A 22,637-nucleotide genomic window follows, 5' to 3' on the forward strand; every position below is an offset into this window, starting at 1 on the left:
CGTCTGGAAGTCGAGCCAATGTCGTCAGATTTCGATACATGAGCCTCCAGGGCAAAAATTCGTATAAGGTAATTCGTGAATAGGATAGGTTTCGGGTACATAAAGTAGTGGACTTCATCCAAGTATGTGTGATCGGAATCGTAGACAATAGTGTATCATCAAGAATGAATATCAACGTCTCCTGCGGGCGGCCTGGTCGAGACGCTGGTCGAGCCCTTCAATTCGGCCGCGGTAGGCTTTCACAATTTCTCTGATATGTCCAATTTTCGCCATTTCATTCTCCAGTTCATCAATTGAGGCCAAAATTGAACGCGTACGAGCAATCTCGGCATCGGCATTGAGAATAACATTCCCTGCACGGTCGTAGGTATTTTGAATAGAAAGCTGCATTTGTTCTTCCAGCTGCAGGGTGTTAGAACCAGGGAAAAAGACGATATGCAAGGATGACCAGCTCTGTGGAACAGCATCTGGACGTTCCTAACCAGATCCCGGGATCGTGACATGGACAGTGCATGCGCAAAACCAGCGTAGAAAAAAAAGAAAAAAACTCAAGAGAGGAATGACACTTGGTGCATTCATACAAGAAGGGGCAACGGGGGTCTATATGGAAAATATAAACATACATAGTCGATGCGACTCCGAATTTGTTCCTGTAACGCATCCAACTGATGAGATAGCGCTCGCAGACTCATCGGATCCAGCAACAATCGGCCGTGACTGCTGGCGGCACTGGCGGCACGCGAACTCGAGTTGCTGCTTCGACCCGTTCCTCTGCCCCTGGAAACCCCGCTGGCGGCATGGCCACCCTGGAGCGCAATCTGTTGCTGTTGTCGGAGGATCTGGATCTCGGAGGAGGTGAGGCCAAGCGAGGTGTCGGGAATCGAGGCTGATACGGACATTTGGTCCCGGCAGAGACATGCTCTTACCGCGACAAGAGTCTAGGAAGCGCCGGTCAATCTCGGTGTGTGGAGATGGGACGGACCGAATTTCATGATGGTTGACAGGAGCGAATGTTAAGGAATTAGGCTGAAGAGAGGGAAGGAGAGTAAGGGACTGAATCGGCTTCACTCGATGATTCGCTCTTCTCTCCACTCTCTCACTCACTCCTTTGAAAATAACTCAAGTAAGATCGCCTCCTCAGCAGAAATCCTACGGCGTCATTGGGGGAAATTAGGGAGTAGGAGAAGGCCGAAGGGGAGGGGGGACTAAAGAGGGATAATGGTGGGAGAAGAAGGCCGATTGAGGAAACAGATTATCGGCGGCAAGAAAAAGAAAAACAACCGCGGCGGCTCTCCTCGTGAATCGGTCGCGGGTTACACACTGACGGACGGTCAGGGACGATAGGAATTGTCTTTAAATAGAATCGACTAACACGAACACTGGTGAGTCTGAGAAGGTGTGATTAGGAAAGCCTCGGAGAGTTGAAGACGGGGAGGGGAAAGATTGTATGTTGGAGTATATTGCATGGAATGGGGATCCTGAGGCAGAGACCGCAACACACTTGGAAAAGAGAAAAGAACATATGATCAAAATCGAAAGGAAAAGGAAATAAGGTATAGTAAATCGTGTAAGGAGAGAATGTTTCAATAAATTAAATCCACTCTTGGTTCTTCTTTGTTCCTTAATTCCACTTACTGTAATATTAATTACTTGGGAGATGCAGAGTCGTCATAGAGCGTATGTATTTATATAGAATGAGAATTGACGTTTTGAATCATGTAAGAACTAGCTGAAGTAGAAGATTTATACATAGGAAACAAACAATACTATCGCACAAGTACTAATAGAATCCCTGCAGAGTATATACAACAAACCAATTTAATCCTCCCGGGAAAAAGGGAAAAGAAAAGAAAACCCATACTTTAAAGGAGAGTGTAGTCATTGATAGACGTTTACTCACACAACCAAAAAGGTGGTTCCGCCTTCCGACTTCTTCCAACCACTCATTTCCTTCTCTTCCGCAAGCCAGCAGCAAGCTCCCAGTCCAAACAATTCTTGCATACGAATCGCTTCCCCAAGACTTCAAGATTCCCCTCCTCTCTCCACTACGATATCACTCCCAACACAGCCGACCCTCCCAACGACGCCCATCAATAGCGCAATCAACCAGCCGCTTCTGCAAACGCCAGTCGATCAATCATCGTCGCCTATCTGCTCCCCAGAACCGAGATCAACCCTGTACCTAAAGCCCGCTGCCCAACCCGTGAGGCTAGAGCCCAGCGACTGCTGTCCTGGAACTGCGACTGGATTGGTAGCTCCGCGCCGGGTACAGGTCTAGTCTGCGAGTTTTGTCTGCATTCTCTTTCATCCATGCACCTTGCTGGATACCGTATCGGCTGGTGAGCCTCTCATCCGATATCTTCCACTCGTCAACTCAAACATGGTTCGCTGCCGCAGTTTCTTTTATTTTCCGGAGCTGTGCCACCTCGAGTCCTTTTTTGTCGCTAAGAAAATGGAGGGCTATGAGAGCTTACATTACATGGCTGACAAAAGTGGAGCTTCAATAGTTCGATGAAATTAATGTCCTATTCACGTACCTGATTCGGCGCGACGCACTTAGTTCACTTTCCCATCACATTTAAAAAGGGAATATATTAAACCAGAGGGAGGATCTTCACGAAAATGCCCAAAGAACGCAACTTCAACCCAGTGCAAGCGCAGCGGAAAGCAGACAAACAGAAGAGCTTGAAAAAAGCCAAATCTGAGGCGCAGGCTCGTCAGAATGAGAAGCTCGCCCGTCGCAACCCAGAGCGCATTCAACGACAGATAAATGATCTCAAAGCGGTAGAGGAGTCCGGGCAACAACTACGGCCACGCGATAAGGAGATCCTAGAGGCATTAGAGCGGGATTTACGTGCGGTACACAAGGCCCGAGAAGCATTAGGCGATAAGGCGCCGAAATTCGAGAATGCACAGCCGCGGAGGGGCGGCTTTGGCGGCGGTAGGGGTCGCGGCGACGGTGTGTTAGGGAAGAGAAGGAGAGATGATCGCGGGCAATTCGGACAGGATAGTGAGAGCAGTGAGACGGATGAAGAAGTTCGTCGGATTCCTATGCCCCGGGATACACCGCCACCAATTCCTCGCCAATATCAGAAGAAGAGAGAGGGAGATGCAGATGCAGGTCCTCGTGGGCCGCATGCGCTACCAGCAAAACCGCCTGTTACAGAATCCAGAACAGTTTATGAAGCAAAGCCAGAGATTAAAAATCTACGACAAGAGGCGGTTAGGAAGTTCGTCCCGGCAGCTGTTAGGGTTAAACAGGAAGCTATTCGAGGTCAAGGAAAGTTGCTGGAGCCGGAAGAAATGGATAGATTGGAGAAAGCAGGTTATAACGCCGGTCCCTCAGAAACCGTGGGTAAAGATGGTCCGGATCAACCTGATGATGATATCCAACAGCGGCTATTAGAAGAGGAGAAACGTTTCAACCAGGAACTCAGATCAGTACAGATCGAGGACGTTGAAGATGAGGAGGCGTGATATGTACGACAGTGTATAATGATAATAACCAGTTCTTTATGAAGCGTTCGAGGTTTTGCAGCGCGTGGTCATGATTCGGATATCTAAGGTACACTAGACAAGACCAGGCCTCACTCGTTGCGTAACATCTTTTCAAAAGAGAATTTGAGATAGGTATTCCGCTGCTACCGCAGGGCTTCTCAGAAGAAATAACAAAAATCTGTATGTACATACAAGAAACCTTCCATTAATACGCCTTAAACCCAATAAGCCTTTAGGTAAACTGCCACCCACCGAACACCCAGGAAAGAGAAGACAAAAGGAAAATGATGTACAGTCCGAACGAGTGTCAGAAGTTGGAATGTCTCCAAGGACAGTAAAGCTGTCTAAGAACAAGCATCCAAGTTTTCGAGATGAGTGTTAGAGATCCTCGGACCCAAAGGCACCAAACCAATGCGGAAACCAAAAGCCGGCTAGCGAATGCAAATATCTGTACATTATCCCTAGTAGTAAGGGAGGGAACCAAAGAAACAAGGACATCACGGCGTAATAACAAAGGAAAGGATAAACAGGTCGGAAGTAGTGTTAAAATAGTGCAGCAGGAGAAGTGCACAAAGGCCCAAAATGGTCAACTTTGTGCATGAGAATGCACGTGACCCAACCAGAACTCCATATGACTTGCAAGTATTAAAGCGTATGAAAAAGAGAGATGTCTCATGCAAATGCAGTTGTTTTCACGGATCAACCAGTGAAAGTCAACAAAATCGACCAATTGTGTAGAAATGAAGTGCTAATCTAAGGCGCAATGAGCCAAGCACGGACTATTAATAGTAGTCGATGCCATCACCGTAAGTTACGAATGGCCTTTCGACCACGCGCAAGGAAAGGGCTAGGCATTTCATCCTTCTCGGGATCCCACACTGCTGGCGGATCACGATCTGAAGATTTTAGCCCAGAAGAGCAGTTCGAAGTGCGGGAGTCACTGGCACATCGCTTGAGATCTTCCACAGGGCGGCCTCCAGCTCGGGCTTGAGCAAGTTCGACGAGTGTTCTGCCACCCATGTTACGCTGCATCACTGCTTTAAACATCTCCTCTCCACCACCGCTGTTCCTTGCAGGGTGCTGTTTCAAGCCAGATTTGCGGGTTGGAGATCCAGCATCAGCAGCCAAGTTCGCGGATGACGGTATCTTTGATAGGCGTCGGTGAGGAGATCTAGCTTTGGGCTCTCCATGACGGGTATCAGTTTGACCAGATCCTGACGCTTGCGGCAGTCTTGACGGATTGCTTGGAAAAAGTGGAGGTTGTGTGCTGAGTTTTTGCATAAGTGCGGCTGTGTTCTGGCGAAGGAGCGGGCGAGATGGAGCTTTGAAAGGATCAGGTTTGACTTTAGGCCGGGTAGGTGAAGGGAGATCTGGAGCATCATCTTCATCATCGGAGTACGCCAAGGTGGGTTCCCATTTGGCCCGCTGTCTCTCTGCTTCTGCAAAGATGTTCTTACCAGAAGAGGTGGCTGAAGTGCGACGGGGAGATAGGGAAAGGGATGCAATTGAGATTGGGGACGGCTCAGCCATTTGCACATCAACTGGCGAATCGGCAACCGTTTTTGAGCGATTGAAAGGGGTACGAGTCTCTCTTCTCAATGGCTTATGCACGGGTGATTCAATTGACAATAGACTAATGTCCGTAGTGGAAGGAAAGTCGGTGTCATCTCCGTTGCTAGTAGAGGAACGAGAGCCATGGCGGCTTGAGCGAAGGCCAGCATCGTCTCTTATGTTGTGATTTTTCTTCTGCTTCTCAAGTTCGATCGCCACCCTATCATGAACCTCGGCCTCAAATCTCTTGCGAAGTTTATCGATTTCGTTCTGCACCTGGCGGTCAATCTCTAGCCTAGCTTTTACCTCCCACTCCCGACGGAGAGAGCTTTCAAGTTCGGTCTTCATTTGCTGCCTCTCCTTTTCAAGTTTCGCAAATGTCTGCTCGACTTCTTTGGCCTTCTGCAGAGCTGCCTCTTCACGCTTTCGAAGGGTCTTGCCAAGGTCGACGACTTCTTTTTCCTTCCTCATCAAGCGGATGATCGGGAGGTTAATCAAGGCGGTGGTGTCGGGGCGATGATCTGGGTTTACCCGTAAACAACTGGCAATGACATTTTTCAGTTCAGGCGAGTAGAAGTCAGGCAACGGGGCGTATTTGCCTTCACGAATTCGTTGAACGAGCTGAATGTGAGTCCTCGCATTGAAAGGGGGCTCCCTCTGGCAAAGTTCGTACATGATACAGCCAACAGCCCAGATATCAGAGCGCAGGGTATATTTTTCTGCGGCGCATATCTCAGGCGACATGTAAAAAGGAGTGCCGACATACGTTGACGCAAAGTCATGAGAATTCATTAGCTTAGAGAGGCCAAAGTCTCCCAGTTTGACTGTGTTATCATGACCCAGGAAGATATTCTCCGGCTTCAAATCGCGATGCAAGATCGTCATCTGAGCCTGCTTTCCCTTAAGGCCTGATGGTTTCGGGGCAGGCCCCAGAATGTTTGAGCCTACATCTGCCGGGTCCGCACCGTAGTGGCAACGGTAAAGCGCAGTGACTAACTGGGATAAAATACGCCAAACAAATTCCTCTTCCGCATATTTGTTCGTCTTTTTCAAATTTTTGATGACCATGCTGAGATCACCGCCACCACAGTATTCCATGTATAGATAAAGGTCCTGGCTCGCCTTCAGATGTTCGCGGTGGTAGTAAGCGACAATGTTCGGGTGTCGGAGAGAGCTCAGAATATTGAATTCGGCTGTGAGTTGTTCGCGCTCCTTCTGGGACATTTTGATGTAGTTGATCTCCTTGCGACATAGAATCTAGATTGACTTTCGTAAGTATTCGTATAGCATATTGAGGGGTTCAGTTAACCTACAAATCCATCTGTTTTCCTCCTGACTTTGCGAATAATGCCAAAGGAACCACAACCTGAACACAGTCAGAGACCCTCGACCAAGTATCAGAGGTAGACAGGTATGTATGTCTTACCAATCTTCTCTAGCACATCATACTTGTCTGCTTCCGCCAATGCAATGGCCATTGTGGCTACCGAGGAGCTTATGCCACTGGGAAGCACTCAGGGAAAAAAGTTAGGGACGAATAGGTGGCTTGAAGGAAAAGGATGAATGATCAGAGCTCATTTACGAGTTGATGCTGTTTCCTTGAACCTGTTTGGTTAGTAGACGACAAGGTCGGCTCTGGACATGGAGTAAAATTGGTAGATTTAAAGAAGTAGACATGCATGAAACGGGACGCAGGCCGTGAATGTTTAGTTGAAGCACTGTTGCTAAGCAACGGCGTGCGCAATTGATCTTGCCTTCATCTAGCAGGCGGTAAGGCAAGGGCGGTGAGAAGTCATTCGCATCATCACCGCCATTGTTGTTAGTTATCCGTATCAGTCTTGTTGAATCTGTCACCGGAATGCATTTGGAAGTGACCATCCTGTGCTTGGTGGGCTAAATATGGATTTATTGTCCTACAACTCTGGATCCTGGCGTTGGATTCTGCAAGGACTAGAAGCGGATGACTCCCCCTTTCGACGACTCCTCTCCTATGTGGCGATTAGATATCCCACGTGATCATGTCTTATCGATAAGATGATGCCATCAACCGATACACTCCCGCTCTCCGCGGCATTCAATATCTCCAGACATTATCGGGTCAAGACTCACTCGCAATGGCTGAGCGGAATGTGCTTCGAAAGGATCAATTGGAGATCAGTTTACACAATGAAAAGAAACTGATACAGGAGGGAACGATAAAGGACGACAACCCTCTCGATCTTAGCGAGCCGTTTCGGGAGCTCTGCAATGCTTGTCGTAAGGGGGATCTTAAAGTTTGTCAAGAGAAGATCACAGAAGGAGTCAACATCAATGCTCGCGATCCCTATGACTACACCCCCTTGATCCTGGTAAGTGGTCTCGACTTGCATAGGTTCTCCCCGGCAACCCCGTCCTACACCATGCGTACTATGCTGTGTGGAGGCGAGGTATGGACTTCATAGCTAAGAATTTTATAGGCAAGTCTCTGTGGTCATTATGAGGTTGCTCAACTGCTCCTTGAGTCTGGTGCATTGTGTGAGCGTGATACTTTCCAGGGGGAGAGGTAAGCCCATGCGATTGCCCCCAAACTGCGGGTGCCGCTGACGTACAATCCTGTATAGATGCTTGTATAATGCACTTAATGACCGCATCCGGAATTTGTTGCTTGAATATGACTACTCGAAATCAACAGATCCTCTTCAACCTCTTGCGGCTCACATCTCTTCCCTTCTCACCCGTGACCACCCTGGGACGTCCGATATTGTTGTGACTGCCGAGGATGAGTCTCTGTACTTACACAAGTTCATACTCTCTGCGCGATCACCTTATTTCCATAACAAGTTGGCAGCTGCTCCTGATACCGCAACATGGAAGCTTCCCAGCACAATACCGCCGCAGGCTTTTACAGCGGCGATCAAGTATTTATACTTCGGGGAAGCTCCCCGTGAACTAAGGAGTGGTCCCGGCACGGGCTTTACTGAATCAGAGGTCTTCGCTGGTATCGATAGAATTGCCAAACATTTGGAGATTGACACTCTTGTGGATAGTATCCTTGAAAGTGGTGACCGCAGATTAGCCAGACAGAGGAGGACCACGGAGTTGGCGAAGGGAAGAGACCAACTAGAGGATTGGTTCCGAAGTAATGTCCTTAAGAACAAGTTGGTGGTCGAAACATCGAAGGCTCACGAGGTCAAATGGGATCGCAACAACACTCTTTTCGCGGATGTCTTGCTTCAGGCTGATGAGCTTCCTGAGGATACGGATGGATATAGCAACGGTACCTCTCGACCAGAAGACGATACCAAGGCCTCTTCGAAAGAGCAAACACAGAAGTCGGTCCTATTTCCCTGCCACCGTGCGATGCTACTGAGGTCTGAATTCTTCCATACCATGTTTTCATCTCCGTTTCGTGAGGCGCATATAAAAGATTATCTACATATCATCAATGTCGACTGCTCCCCAGACGTGTTGGAGATCATCCTTACATTTATTTATACCGAAAGGGTCGATTTCCCTCTTGAAGTTGCGGTTGATGTTCTGTTCGCAGCAGATATGCTATTTATAGAGAAACTTAAAACTAAGGCAGCAGTTGTGATCAGCACTCTTGGTAGCGGTAACATGTCACAGGTCGAAGCTGCGAAAACTCGGGGCACTAAGGAAGAAGATGATCTGGACATATACGCCATAATTCGAGCTGCGTGGATGACGCGGGTTCAACGACTAGAGGAGTTCGCGGCTCGCTTTTTTGCTTACCGGCTAGAAGCTCACATCGATTCGCCGGAGTTTGCCGAATTGATTCAAGAGTCCGCATCGCGTATCCAGGGGAGACAGGAAACCGATTCTATCGAGTTACTAGACGATATTCGTTTTTATTTAGGTGAGCGATTTAGGTTAAGGTTCGACGATGCTGGCCTCGAGGAGATGATGGAAGAGGAGCAGGCTCAGCAGCATATCGCCGACGCAGCTGCTGCTGTTGAGGGTGTTGAAAAGGTTACAAATGGCATCGAGACTATCGACCTTGCAGGCAAGGGCCCTGTGGACGGGGTGAAACACGCGGATGATACAGACCGGCCTTCTCTGAAAGAGCAGGACCACAGCCATGTCATCCGGAACTTGAACGGAGAGATTGCTGTGGACGAGTTCGATAAGGATGCGATGAACTACCAAATCCTGATGGATAAACTCGACAGGATCCTGGAGAGGTTGGATTTGGAGGCTTAGTCTTGATATTGACGGGACAGGTAGCGTTGGACGCGGCCAGGTAAATATGACGATTGACGATTTCACGCAGGATTTATACAAAATTCATCCATATACAAGTTATATACTTAGAGTGGTTGCATATTTATATCTATATGTTGTTGCTGATACAAGTTTTGGGGTTGGTGTCCAATTTGATATAAACTCATGGTAAATATGTCTCGCTCCATGTGTTTGTTGACATTTTTGTTTGATACTTCGGAGATATATATGACTGAATATAAGCCGCAAGTAAAGTTCTTTACGTCTATCGAAGGTAATATTGATATAATGATATGCATACCATACTGGCTTCTTCTCGAAACAACGCCTTCTTCAGAATCATAAGCTATGCGATTCCACAAGGACAAGAAAGCAATAGCCGAGGCACGAAAACCCCGGCAACCAAGCCACTATATTGAAGAGAGCCAAGTAAGCTACAAGAGAGACAGAGCTTGGCCGTGTCACAAGGCCCGTTAGTACATGAATGACAAGACAAGACAAAACAAGACAATCCATCCGGCTGAATTCAAACCCCTAAAGGGGCAATATACACATAGGTTCAAAAGAGAGGGAAAAAGATTACAATACGGGCACATGATAGACGATAACACATCGCAAACCGATCCTCTGGGATGTTTTCCTACGTGTCACACCACATCACTCTCCGTCCGAAAGCGATCCGAGCCGCAGATTGTTAGTGCGATAGTTTTCTAAGGCGACAAGTCAATGTGACTCTCGTGTCTGTCAGTGGGCTTGTGCCTCCCATGGTACATACATACGTACATTGTCATTGTCCGTGCTTACCAAGACTTAGCCCAGAGCGAACTTAAGAAAAAAAAATACCTCACGAACAGGTTGCTTTAGGGATCCATGTGTTTGGAGAGCTCAGACAACCCGACGGCGGCTGAGTGAGGGTGTGACAAGAAAATGAGGCCATGCATATGGGGCTGAAGGGCTATAATGTCTCGGTATTATTAACAAATTATCAAGAATCACGGGATGATATGAGGCCTTCCTGCATTGCGGTGGAAACAAAGATCATCCGGTTTTGCTCTTTCCTCCACATCCTCTCTTAGTGGATATGCTTGGTGGAATTTTTTTCTTTTTCGCCCTGTTTTCTTACTTTCGGTGTGCTGCTTTTGTCGAGAGATCACACTGATTTACTAACGAATGCAGATGTCCAGCCAGCCTGCCACCCGGTTGGGATTTATAGTATAGATGAGACTAAGGCAATGGTCGATCAAAAGAGAAAAGCCGAAAGGCTAAATAATAAATAAAAAAAAGGGCAGCGGTCCATTAAACAAGAGGCATGAAGTGGTATACTCCGGTAGATCGAAGACCATTATGATCGACAACATGACCATTGGATGACCTGACTACGCTTCGTGATTTTCCTAGCCTGATCGCAGATTATCGGACAATTCCGTTGCGGATCAAACATGGGAAAAACATGCATGGCCTATTCCCTCGGAGGTTTTACATGCCAATCAAACCGGGCAGTCCGATGGGGCATGTCGAATAGGCGATATTTGTTGTCAAGTGTGGCCACCGCAATTTAGTTTCTCAAGGTTTGAGTGGGAGACTTGAGTCAGTGCCTCACTCGCAACTCTATTCAAATTGCCACGACTACTTTGGCTCCAGTTGAATCGGGTTCGGGTCGAGTCCAGTCTCTTGCATGCGTCGTGTGTGGTCTTGTTTGGGTTAATTTCCCTAACTACGCGACGCAAGTCTTATTCGTTGCAGCCGATTCCGATCGACATGGCCGTCGTCTTGATCGGGTGTGCGGGGATGGAGGCTTGATTGGTGCGAAAATTTGCGAGCACGACAAAACTAAGAATACCGTTGGGAAACCATATGGTTTGATGATGATTTCATGATGCCTTCATTCATTCATCTCAGTTTCGAGTCAACACACCAGTCCCGTCCCTGGGGAGCAGAGAGCTCCGAGATCCGTAGCCTTGGGAGGGTATCAAACTTCACGTGGAGGGGAAGACAGTCTCCAGTTCTGCCCAACTTTCGCCTCCTTGACACTATTTTCACCCGAGGTGGGGGGTAACGAGAAGACGATGAAAGAGAGGGGTCAATACTTGCATGATCTCCACATGCATAGGCGCCCCTCTGACCTTACCCTACTGCTCTTGCTCCTCATGCTTTTCGTAGGAAGTCCTATCCTACCCACCATAATCGACCAGCAGTAACGCCTACAGATGCTATTCGAAGATGGACAGAAAGCAGGAGGGCCGCTATTCATTTCGGCCTCCATCCCAGGGGTTTGTTGTGGTGGATGCAATATCCTTGATGATTTATCATAGGGTCGCAGCAGCGGATGATCTGTCATAGCGGCTGGATGGTTTTGGTGGTAACTGCTCCAATCACTTGCGAGCTCGAGCCCGGGGTTGGGAAATAGTGATCCTTTCCTCTGGTAATTCTCATAATTCCTGGTACTAATGACCCAACCCCGCGGAAGAGGTCGGTGAGCGTTTGGCCATGATACTTAACTTGACCAGGTGATGTGCATTGCATGCGAGATTGGGACTTGCTCACCCTAGTAGGAGATTTTCTTTTTTTGATCTTCCCACAGACTAGAACAGAACTAGAATCCCACTAAAACTATTTGGAGGCAACAGCCTAGTTAGTGGTCAGAACTAGTCCTATTCTAGGATCTGCACTTCTTACACTCGCTGCTTTCGCGCCCTGGCTGACTTCATCATCTAGGTACCATCGTAAAGACCTAAGAGAATGGGCCCATATACGCAGGAATGATTCATCCACTCGTTCGTGGTACAGAGTGAAATCTTAATCCAATATCAATATGACCCTGCATATAGTGCCCAACTCATTGCGACTGATCTCATGCGCCGCACCCAGTTAGGAATGACACTAAATTTGACTCTGTCTTAGACAAGAATCCCAACGGCCGAGTAACGAAACCCACTACACTAACTCTAGGTGATCAACGAAGGTTTAGCACGAGGTATTAGCGGCCTAGCAATCTCGCTGAACATCACTGTGACTCGACTCTTTCCTCTATGGTTGCGCCCGGCGAGATGGATTGCAACCCCACGCTGTCAGATCTGCTAACCATTGTCTGATGTGTGCTGTGGACTAACGACGAGCGTGACTTTCTGTGACCTGGCGCAGTGAATGTACATACATTCATACATCTTGAACATAAGCTTTACTGTTTACAGGAGAGAGGTACCGGGCTATGACTCCCACATCTACTCGCTCACGGACCTTGCGCCAATGCAGGCAATGGAATCCTTCTTCCACCGAGTGCTCCACGCCGTTCAAGCGCATAGGTTGACCGTATGTAACCGGCGCCTAGATATCCCTGGCGGGTATTTTCCACTAGGCCACATGGTAAGGGGAAGTCGAACGGAGCGTAAGACGTCAAATATAGCAGTATCCATGCTCTTGTCAGCAATATCTGAATAGTCTCGTATATAGTGGCACCACGGACAATGATATCCATGCGATACCACCCGATACAATAAACAAAGAAACAGACGGACCCATTCAAATTGATGCTATGCTGGTGATAGCTCGTCGGAGTGGTAATCCTGAAACAGCCACATGCGCACTCCATCACACTGCAAAAGCGACGATCCAATGCATCTTATTCGAGATAGGGACGGTAAGGAACCAAAGCGCCAGACGTGGATTATTGGTCAGGTTGCCTTGTTTCCTTTTTTTCCCTTTTTTTTTTTTGCCTTTTTGCTCCCCTTTATGCCGACAGATGCTGCTTGGTGGCCAACCTGAGCATTCGGCAGTTGTCATGCAAGATGAAGGGGGATCGGTGGCTATGACAGCCAGTTCATTGGATCAGATCATCCGGTGATGCAGTCTTGTGATGTAGGGTAGATGTAATGAAGTTCTTAAAACGTGTCTGCATGCATTTCAAAAGGTCTGGGTGAGCTATAGCCACGTCATGGATGTTTGATATTCTCCTAGTTCCCAGTGTGATCTCGTATCTACCCTCCATCTATTGTAGATCTCAATTGTTGCTACTATAGTTGTGTAATTTCCCTTTATTCATGGTTGTAAAACTTTCTACACCAGAACCTAAGTCAACTCTAATCCATGTTGGGAGGATTCCAGCCCCCATTCCCCAGGCCACTCTCGACCTCAATAACCCATCCTGAAGGAATGAAGAATATCAGACCTCTTCAAAGTATAGTAGATTAACGCCGAACAAAGCCAGCCGAAATACGCTGAATGATGTACACACCGAATAACTACGAACCAGTGCCACAGACTAAAATTAAAAGCAGGGGAAAGTCCCGTGTCGATCCTAGCGTGGGGCTCGGGTCGTCTGTCCTTCTCGTTGCAGTAAACAAAAAGATGAAAAGGAATATATTAAATTAAAATCAGTTGAAAAAGAAAAACCCCAACCAGATTACCAAAGTTACCAAGTCGACCCAGCCTTTCGGCCACGAATCTGTTTCCGGTGTAGTTTGCTGGGTCGAGCATGACGCATCACTAAACCCAGCTAGGTAAGGGCCCGCTGCCACGCCGGAGATCTGCTTGTCGGTGCTTTTTTGTCCAATGACGCTTGACTCGCTTGAGTAATCGATACGATCCCTATGGGGACTATGTTGCAGCGTGTATACTACGCTGGGGATGCGACGTAGGAAGTGATTAGGGGCAAAGCCCCCAATGATACCTTTTTACCACATAAGACATACTAACGATTACATTTCCGACTATTGATTTCCACGGAGCCTCAACATGTCCCTGAAGTTCTCGTTGTCACCGTGTCGGATATTACTCCCCTCCGGCCCTCTGGAGGGAACACTAATCCTGAAGCGGTATCGTCTCCCCACCACCATATTATCAAAAATGGTCTATCCCTTTATTGACTAAGCGTATGATTAAACTTTCATACCTCGGCATCGCCGAAGGCTAAGACTACGTCTGGTATGGGGCAGAAAAGCTATGACCAGAAGAATGTCCTTGATTCTCATTCCGATCAACATTCACCTATGTATCATAATGTCATTATTGAATATCGAAAACCGGATCTTGAAAGGGGCTGTCATTACACAAATATGTTCCCCTACAATATCCGCTCGATCTTTCCCATATTAGTACAAGGAATGGGAAAAACCATCCCCCCCGGTAATAATGTGATTACAATCCAACCCTCAACCTTGGTAGCGATTATTCACCAAAGCGTGGCAGTTTAGCTTTCGATTGACGTGTCCTGCCACTATACCACACTGGGTATATGATACACACAGTACCATAACACCAACGCACCCACATTGTACAAAAGTATGAGTAATCATCCGAACTGACTCGTTCCCTAATGAAAGGGCAAAACCGCGTCTCACAGATATTACATCCCCATCCCGAACCATGAACAACCAACCAATACAAACACAAAAAAACAAAAAATGTTCATAAACAAACTCCCAAACAAAAGAACAAAAAAAAAATAAAGAAACAATTGAAAAAGACCCTCGGAACCTACCAAGCGAGACCTAAACAAACTCCGAACTCCAAAAGCCAGTACCCACTGTACCGCCCCTTTCCAACCACCCAACCCGATAACCTAACCCAACCGTGTTTCTGGACCGAATAGGAAATGAGGGTTTCGGCCGCTCGCTGCCGGGCGAAAATCGGGTTCAAACTTCACACTTCGCTTTCCTTCCCCGCTCTAGGTGGGGAAGTTAAGTCCGTGATTTCAGGATTATTTCCGGCAGTAACGCTTACTGGGAGTAAGTTAAGGGGAAAGGTAATAGTTAGATCGATAGTGTGTGATTACAAACAGTATATGTCTTAGATTTTGGCGATAGCCGAGTATATTCTAGGTAAAGTAGTTCGCAAGTCCTGAATATTATATGCGAAACTATGGAAGGCGCATTATTGAGCGCTCGTGTGTTGCTTTCCTGCGTGCGGCCGATATGGATACTATCGAGGGTAATGCCGTGGTTGGGATGGGTCTGGTATTGAGGCTGGGATTACGGCGGGGTGATCGTTAATTCTACATAGCTCTAGGTTTTCTAAATTGTGATATCGGGACCGGTTTGGCGGGACGGTATGAATGTACGTATGTACTATGACCGTGGCCATTGCCATGACTCGTGTGGGTGATTATAATATCATGTTTTATGGAGCTTGATACTGGAGTACTGATGGAGATGAAGGGGGAGATTGAAACGATGATAGTTTTCGGGACGGTCCCTTTGTCCCCTGGTCTTGGTTAATTAATTAAGTGGACTTGGGATTTGGCAGTAGCAATGTGCGTTAAGTGGTCTGGATTCAATGGCTTGAGTTGACTCTTCGGCATCGCATATCATGGCATGGTGGATTTCTAATTCTATGTATGAATGATCGCCAGAAAGTGGGAAAGCTAACCGGGTTTAAATTACGGGCTACCCGTACCACCACTTTTTTCTATCTTTATTATGCTTTATGATGAGGCCAGGCCTTACTTATGAGGGTTGCGATCGTATTATTTTTCCTCTTTCTTCTGGCGTCTAAGCCTCTCATTAGCATAGGATCAGATCATCGAATGTCGGTATTTATCATATTACGCCCCGGTGCGACAAGCCACCTGGTTGGAAAAGGCCAAAAAGGTGAAAATTACACTGGTAATTCAGGCAAGGTAAGCGGCTCATTCCGCTGTAACGTAACCAGGGTGGGCTGTCGCGCTAAGGTAGTTGCATCGGCTTTGGTGCCAAACTCGGGAAGGGCCGAGCGATGCTGCAGCGGAGCCGACGTCTGCCACGTGAAGTTGCAAGGGTCCAGACTCCAGCAGGGACGCTAAGACCTCCCTAGCCCCGAAGAGGTTTGGATCGTCTGACGCCCGCTCCAGCAGTTCTCGTTAAAGACGACAAAGGGGACGGCTTGTCGTGTCAGGGGGTCACTTGTTCCTAGCTTCAAGTCAAACAATCCAAACACCGAGGCGCGGGACACTTCAGAAAAGAAAAAGAAAAAATCACACGGCTGTAAATCACGGTAGGGGAAAATAATAGAGAATTTTTTATTTATTTATTTTTTTTTAAAAAAAAATTTAAAAGCGTGTGTGATGTATGGATAAGATGCGCTCAGCCCCTGGTTGCCTGGCTGCCTGGTTCCTGCTTCTTCTTGTTCCCCACGAACCAAATCAAGGCAAAGAGCTTCCCTGATGATGATCTACACCGATAACTTGATTAACCGACATGCCAATTGGATAGAAGTGATGTTCTAGACAGGCCGTCCATCCTTCATTCCGTTGTTAATTATCTTCAGGAATGATGGTACTGACGTTGACTATTCTGATAGCCTGTTCCAGATCACGATCAACCCTCGCGAGACACCTGTCAACAGCCAGTACCTACATGAGACCTGGCAAGTGGACACAAGGAAAAAAAAAGAAAAACCCTGATGTGATCAGTATACCCGTCAGGTTGTACAGAAGACGTCATTTTGCATTTCATCTGCATAGGGCACCTAGTCAAGAAAATCATCGTCAAGGGAGGGGAACCGCCACCATGTGTCTCTCGGCCCCTGTGCAACATCGGTTATTTTTACGAGAAGGAGCATAAAGGGAAAGCCTAACCCGAGCCCGCGATGGCCGGAAGCAACAACAAAGGGAACAAAAATATAGGTGAAGACAAGAAGATGGCTGTGCACAGATTGATCTGATCCATACTCATTGAACTAACTGGTCAACCACCACCCGTTCGCCTCGCGGACAATGCCTCAGGTCTCAAGGCACCAACTCCCGCCTTCCGCCTTAAGACTGAAACTTGAGAAGCTTCTCGTTTTAAGTATATGATCGACGACTTTCGTCGCTTCTACCCGCCCGTCCATCGATCTTCGTCACGGCTGTGACCTGTTTTGGCAATAAGCTCTAAGTTACAAGTCGCACGGTCGCGCGTCCCTTTTTATTTTATTTTTATTTATTTTTGACTTTACAATTTCTTCTCTTTCTTTTTTTGGAAATCCAAACGGTGACCGGATTGCCTCGTTTTTTCTGGTCTCAATATTGGTAAAAAGCAATAGATCAGCCGCTGATTCAGCGTGCTTTTTTCCCTCTAACATAACTATTTGAAGCATGATGTAACCACCATTGCCACGACCTGTCAATAGTCACACCATCTATTAGTCTCATTATCTAAAAGGAACGACCTTGGCCTAAACAAGTGCGATGCTATTATTATTTTCTGAGCGATTGACGCTTAGCACCTGTGCTAAGCGGGTTGCAGTAGTTCATCCGGGACTATTTGGCGGTCAAAGCTGCGGACGTTGGGAAGCGTTGGACGATCAGCGCACATCAGTGTCAATCTTTATCAAGTTTATCTTCGGAATCTGTCCGGTCGGAAGGGCGGGAAAAGGGTTTTCCGGGTCATGGTTTCATTTTTGCGTGTCTTGTAACTTTGTTACTCTGGTGGTACAACAACCCACCCAGACCCCACTAGGAGAAGAGACACCATTATTGCTGACACACACACACACACACACACAGAGAGAGAGAGAGAGAGAGAGAGAGAGAGAGATTTCTTGTCTTAACTATGTGACGTTGCAGGATGCAATTATATCTCCTCGGAGAAAGCTTCAGTAGAGAATCATTTGTCGTAGGTACTACTTCGTAGATACTCCGGAGTATACTCGACGGAATTAGAATCCACATCTAACCAAGGCTGACACAGTAAGTTTGAGTCAGGAGCCAAACGCGCGCCAGATTTTTGGAAGGGTCAGAGCGAAGTTCATTGCGTGGCTTTTGCGAGGCAATACGGGAAAGCGTACCACAACGCGGGATGCACATCCTACCTACAGTAAGCACTGTACGGATTACATCCATCCCACATACTACGGTTACCCTCATGGCCATGACGGCAAAAAGAAGCGCTGTATCACTCTCGGTGATAATCCGCGATGCGCAGTCGATCACCCAACACTTTTAAACCTTTCTTTTAATCTAACCTTACCCCTTATTTTTGTGTTCCGTGTTCCTTCCCTGTTCGCGATCGGTGAAGCGAAATAAAAAGAGCGAACAGGAATCTGTATACAGTTTACTTTACATTGTCCCGCTTACTCAGTTTCAGGGCTGAGACGTAGCAACAAGGTTAATCCCAGGGCACGGGGGAAAAAGGTAGTTCAAGTGAGTTTCAGTCTGTTCGTCTTTCCCTTTTGGGATAAAGGGGTGTGGTGGTGGTTCCTTTGGAAAGAACAAGGTTAGGGTTGAAGTTTTGGGTTTTGTCTTGAGACTTGAGTTTGGGTTAAGCGTGATTTGATACTTTTGGTTCTTTGAAGTTGCGATGAAGATTGGCGTACGGAATATACGGACCTACGGAAGTATGGTAAATTAAGTACGGGATATAGTTACGAGGATCATGTGTTTTTAGTAATGAGCGCCCAGACAGAGGGCGAAGGGGCAACCTCGTATGCGGCCCATGGACCCCTAATTGGTACTAAGTATAAGCGGATGGGCAACCGAAAAGGTCAAGGATTCGCGTATAAGCGAAGCCAGGCCCATCCTCCTGGTCGTTGTTCTCTCCTGTTCTGGAACCTCGCACAGTCCCAAGCTCGTAAGTCGATGATCGCCCACCGATCCGAGGAAGATCATCAGCAGGTTCACGGAAGCGCCGTGGATCATGAAACTCACGTAAAGGTGCACCGCCTGAGGGCAACTCTGATTGAGTCTCTCGGTGAGCATGACATCCAAGCTGACGAAGCAACTCCAATAGCCAATAGCTAAAACAAGTTGATGGGGAGGTGAGATAGCTCTACTAGCTAGTTAGCTATGTACATGGTTCTACGCCGTAACCGACGAAGAGAACACCGAAACACATGTTGTCATTATCCCTGCAGCATGATTCCCACGAGCCTGGGAATCAACTATTGAAGGTCCCAAGGCCTAGCGTTAAGGCCCGTTACCAAGCCCATCCTGGATAAACGGCCGGGTTGAACGTGGGAAATCCAGTTGCCTGGAAGCCATATATTAAGATTTTAATCTAAGAGATACAAGAGCGTCGTAAGGTACTATGGACTAGTACCAGATAAACATGGAAGCGATGATGACAGATGGAGCTCTTACCAACCTGAGCAATAAGGCCCCTCAGTTCATATTATTTCCGTGTTTCTTTCTAGTCTAGTCCACGAGACATTTTACCCGAACTTCGTTTATTAAAGTTTGGGAGCACTGGGGCAAAAAACACATGGACATGGGTCTCTGCTCCAATCCAACTGGGATTTCCCCTCGGATTTATAATCTCTTATTCAGCGTCAACCTTCCTTTCTGCCCTTTTGCCTGTTTAGGGATGGTGGAGGTTTCTTTTTGACTTGGGTTAGATCGTCTTGGGTTTGTGTCACCGTTCCTATGCTGTTCATTATTTCTATTTTATGTTTGGGATTTCTTTTTGTCTCTCTTTCTTTCTTTTTTTATACTTGTCATACCTCTTGTGGTCGTACAGAGATCGAAGCTAGTGATTTGTCGGGGTTTGTCTTGTCCCATGGGATTTTGTTGACTGGGAAATGGATGTACTGTACCCGAGTACAAGTAGAAATGATGTTACTTTACATGCAAACACACTGGCAACGGGAACACTACTACTCCCTTACCTCATTGGCAAGTGTGCAGCAACTTCGTACATATTTCCCGAAAGAAGTAAGTACGTCGGCGGGAGGATCCGCCGACTAGTATCTGATGATCATCCGAGGGGAATAGAATGAAAATAAAGATGAAATGCGCCCGCTCCTTTAAAAAGAACATAAAATAAAAAGAAAGCCAAAAATGAGATAGACAAAAACAAAAAAAGAACCTTTCGCTTAGCACCCGGAAAAGTGATAGTTCCGGGATTCACATCGAACAAAGAGAAGCAAGAAACAAAGATACCTCCCAAAAATACACTTCGGGATGTATAACTTATGAATCGTGTATTAACAAGAAAATTTTTAAACAAAAAGAAACCAAATAGAAAGGGACAAACATTTTACGATCTCGCTTCCAGAAGTCTTAGTTCCCAAGATTACTGATGCACTGATGATCATCCTTTAGCCCCATGTCGTCTCCATAGCCCTTTCGGGTTTGTGGCGGAATCTGACCGAGGCATCTCGTGCACACAGCGAACCGGTAGAAAAGCCAAGCCGATATTGAACCATGGTTGGGCTGAGTCCAGACAGTGATCACTCCATGGAAGCTTTGTCGCATCAGCTGTCTCGGACCCGTGATCTGACAGTCGATCCTCATGGAAAGGGAAATTGAGGATGGACGTCTGTATGGTGTTTCTTACGTGGGGAATCCCAATCCGATGGTCTGAGACCTGTTGCATAGTTTTCGGGTCTCATCCTTGGAATGGTGGAGAGGTAGATACATACGCCCATCCATCGTCAGGCTTTGATGAGGGTTGTAAGCCGGGTGGGAATCAATCTAGATCTGGTGTTTTGGTTCCTTTCCCTGGCATTCCAGACTACATACTTCCCATCTTGAAACTTGTGTGTTGTTGATGTCATTCGCCATGACCAGTCAAATCGGGCCCGAGTCCAAGAGACGCATTCCAGCCTGCAGGCCGGACAGATCACTCACGGGGGGAGAATTTTTTCTTCATCTCATCTGATGAGTACATGGTAATACATTCATGCATGCACTTGCAATATGCACGGAGAATGCATCCTTCTATCATGTTTTGCCCCTTCTCGTTGGCTGGATCAATCCTGCATCCTGCAACCAACCAGCCTTTCTGATCATACTTACACGATTGTGCCAATGAAAATCCAGTAAAACCCAAGTCTCACTAAAACAGATAGCGATCAAAAAATGACGGGATTCCGTGAAATCCCATAATCTGCGTCTAGAACACGGACAAATATCCTTTGATAGAATAGTCACTGAGTCGATCAACAGGATAGTGTATAGGATAGACATATAGGGCTTCACATCGCATGGAACTATTTCTTTTTTTAAACTTTGCTTTGATCGATGAATGATTCTTTCTCGTTGGCTGTCAACGCCACGATAATCTCCGGTTTCTCCATGCCACTAAAATCCCTTGGCCCCCAAGCGAAGGATTCACGGAGCCCAGCAGAAATTATTCTGGTCGGAGCCTAGCCTGCATTCGGGCTTGACCATGTTAGGGGAAAGGATTGAAGCTGCCAGCCAGCCCGTCATCCGGCCCCAAGGGCTTGGTTAACGGAGTCATTACCCATCCGAGCGACCGGATGGTATTTTTTCTTATTTATTTTTTCCTTGGTTTGTATTTTTTAATTCCTTGATTTCGGCTTTATCCCATGGTGAAAGGGGAAGAGAAAAAAGGGAGGCGTTTTAAGAAACATGGAATATCTTCGGTTGATGCGGGAAGAACGACCTAATTGGGATGTTATTGAAACGATGGTATGTTCGATAGATAGATGGAGGATCATAGCGATGACCCCTTGTCATCGGGATATGGATTGAGAACTGAACTGGATGGGAGAAACCATATTATAACAAATCAACATGGAAGAAAAAAAAAGTAATAATAATAATAATGCATGATGCTTAACTAGTGGTTGATTCTCATAGGGCGCTTGGGACAGTACACCAAAAAATGACATACATACCTACCTATACATGCATCCTGGGCGAGGTCTCCCCTTAACAGAGGGATATATGATACTACCGTATGACCAGTTCAGTACTACCCTACACTATCCTAACCTATCGACCGATGAGGACCCAGGGGGGAAACAGACGATCTACAGGCCTGTCAATTATTGTTGGAAGACGAGTACAGGTTCTTGTCCGCCTCGACAAATCAATGTCGTGCGGCAACGATCAACCGTTTATGGGGCATGGGATCGTTCTGACAGGTAAAACCACTGAGCAGTCCAGGAAGAAAACAGTCTGATCCACTTCCGAACGATCGGCTGGGGAAAGGAAACAAAGATTTCAATCAGACCATCGCATATTTTGATTAATAACAGTGATTTTAAATAGAAATTACACTGGTCTTAGTTTTGGTGGTTTTTCAATATACTCAGATAAACAAGGATAGAAGGGAACTATTGGTACCGAGGAATGGAAAGGAAGGCAGCCAAGGGTGGATGTCATTTCCCCATGATTGATTGATGAATGAAGGAAAGGTGTCCGTGGATCTGCACTAGTGTGGTAGACTTGCTGTAGCCGAGCCCCCCGAAGGCAAGTCCCGTTGATCTGTGTACGTACGACAACTCGCGTGGGATTTGATTCAGGAGTAGAGTCGCAATGTGACCTTGGAAAAATTGTTTTCCTTTTTGTTTCCCTTTTTATATATTTATTTTTGTTTTGTACCACCTGGAGATTTGGAAAATAGCGTACCATTCCCTCGGGAACAGCTTCAAAGAAAGATGCATATTCCAAATGGAGGGGGGGGGGAACATGATAGCACATATTAAAAAATATTTAACGAAGCCAAAAA

General features: G+C 46.8%; 6 protein-coding genes across 6 annotated transcripts; 4 read left to right on the forward strand and 2 right to left on the reverse strand.

The window, feature by feature from the left end:
- Positions 1-171: 171 nt before the first annotated feature.
- On the reverse strand, positions 172-899 carry BDW43DRAFT_312530 (uncharacterized protein; the record flags this gene model as incomplete). Its single annotated transcript, XM_032047384.1, has 2 exons — positions 172-402; positions 624-899. The coding sequence occupies 2 exons, from the start codon at positions 897-899 to the stop codon at positions 172-174; spliced, it is 507 nt and encodes a 168-aa protein (XP_031898740.1).
- Positions 900-2,244: 1,345 nt separating this feature from the next.
- On the forward strand, positions 2,245-3,673 carry BDW43DRAFT_129375 (WW domain binding protein 11). The gene has a single exon (XM_032038166.1). The coding sequence runs from the start codon at positions 2,623-2,625 to the stop codon at positions 3,475-3,477; it is 855 nt and encodes a 284-aa protein (XP_031898741.1). The 5' UTR covers positions 2,245-2,622; the 3' UTR covers positions 3,478-3,673.
- A 626-nt stretch (positions 3,674-4,299) lies between these two features.
- On the reverse strand, positions 4,300-7,045 carry nimA (serine/threonine protein kinase nimA; the record flags this gene model as incomplete). Its single annotated transcript, XM_032049097.1, has 3 exons — positions 6,476-7,045; positions 6,363-6,415; positions 4,300-6,306 (listed from the first exon to the last, which is right to left on the reverse strand). The coding sequence occupies exons 1-3, from the start codon at positions 6,525-6,527 to the stop codon at positions 4,300-4,302; spliced, it is 2,112 nt and encodes a 703-aa protein (XP_031898742.1). The 5' UTR covers positions 6,528-7,045.
- BDW43DRAFT_129475 (ankyrin repeat and BTB/POZ domain protein) lies at positions 7,046-9,303 on the forward strand. The gene is made up of 3 exons (XM_032038167.1): positions 7,046-7,397; positions 7,506-7,591; positions 7,650-9,303. Exons 1-3 carry the CDS (start codon positions 7,164-7,166, stop codon positions 9,247-9,249), a joined length of 1,920 nt encoding a protein of 639 aa, XP_031898743.1. The 5' UTR covers positions 7,046-7,163; the 3' UTR covers positions 9,250-9,303.
- A 6,289-nt stretch (positions 9,304-15,592) lies between these two features.
- Positions 15,593-16,166, forward strand: BDW43DRAFT_281048 (uncharacterized protein). Its single transcript, XM_032042452.1, has one exon. The coding sequence runs from the start codon at positions 15,713-15,715 to the stop codon at positions 16,043-16,045; it is 333 nt and encodes a 110-aa protein (XP_031898744.1). The 5' UTR covers positions 15,593-15,712; the 3' UTR covers positions 16,046-16,166.
- Positions 16,167-21,679: 5,513 nt separating this feature from the next.
- BDW43DRAFT_129861 (uncharacterized protein) lies at positions 21,680-22,117 on the forward strand. The gene has a single exon (XM_032038170.1). The coding sequence runs from the start codon at positions 21,812-21,814 to the stop codon at positions 22,052-22,054; it is 243 nt and encodes an 80-aa protein (XP_031898745.1). The 5' UTR covers positions 21,680-21,811; the 3' UTR covers positions 22,055-22,117.
- Positions 22,118-22,637: the final 520 nt, after the last annotated feature.

This window comes from Aspergillus alliaceus (genome assembly GCF_009176365.1).
Source record: "Aspergillus alliaceus strain CBS 536.65 unplaced genomic scaffold BDW43scaffold_31, whole genome shotgun sequence".
In the NCBI taxonomy this organism is placed as follows: Eukaryota; Fungi; Ascomycota; class Eurotiomycetes; order Eurotiales; family Aspergillaceae; genus Aspergillus; species Aspergillus alliaceus.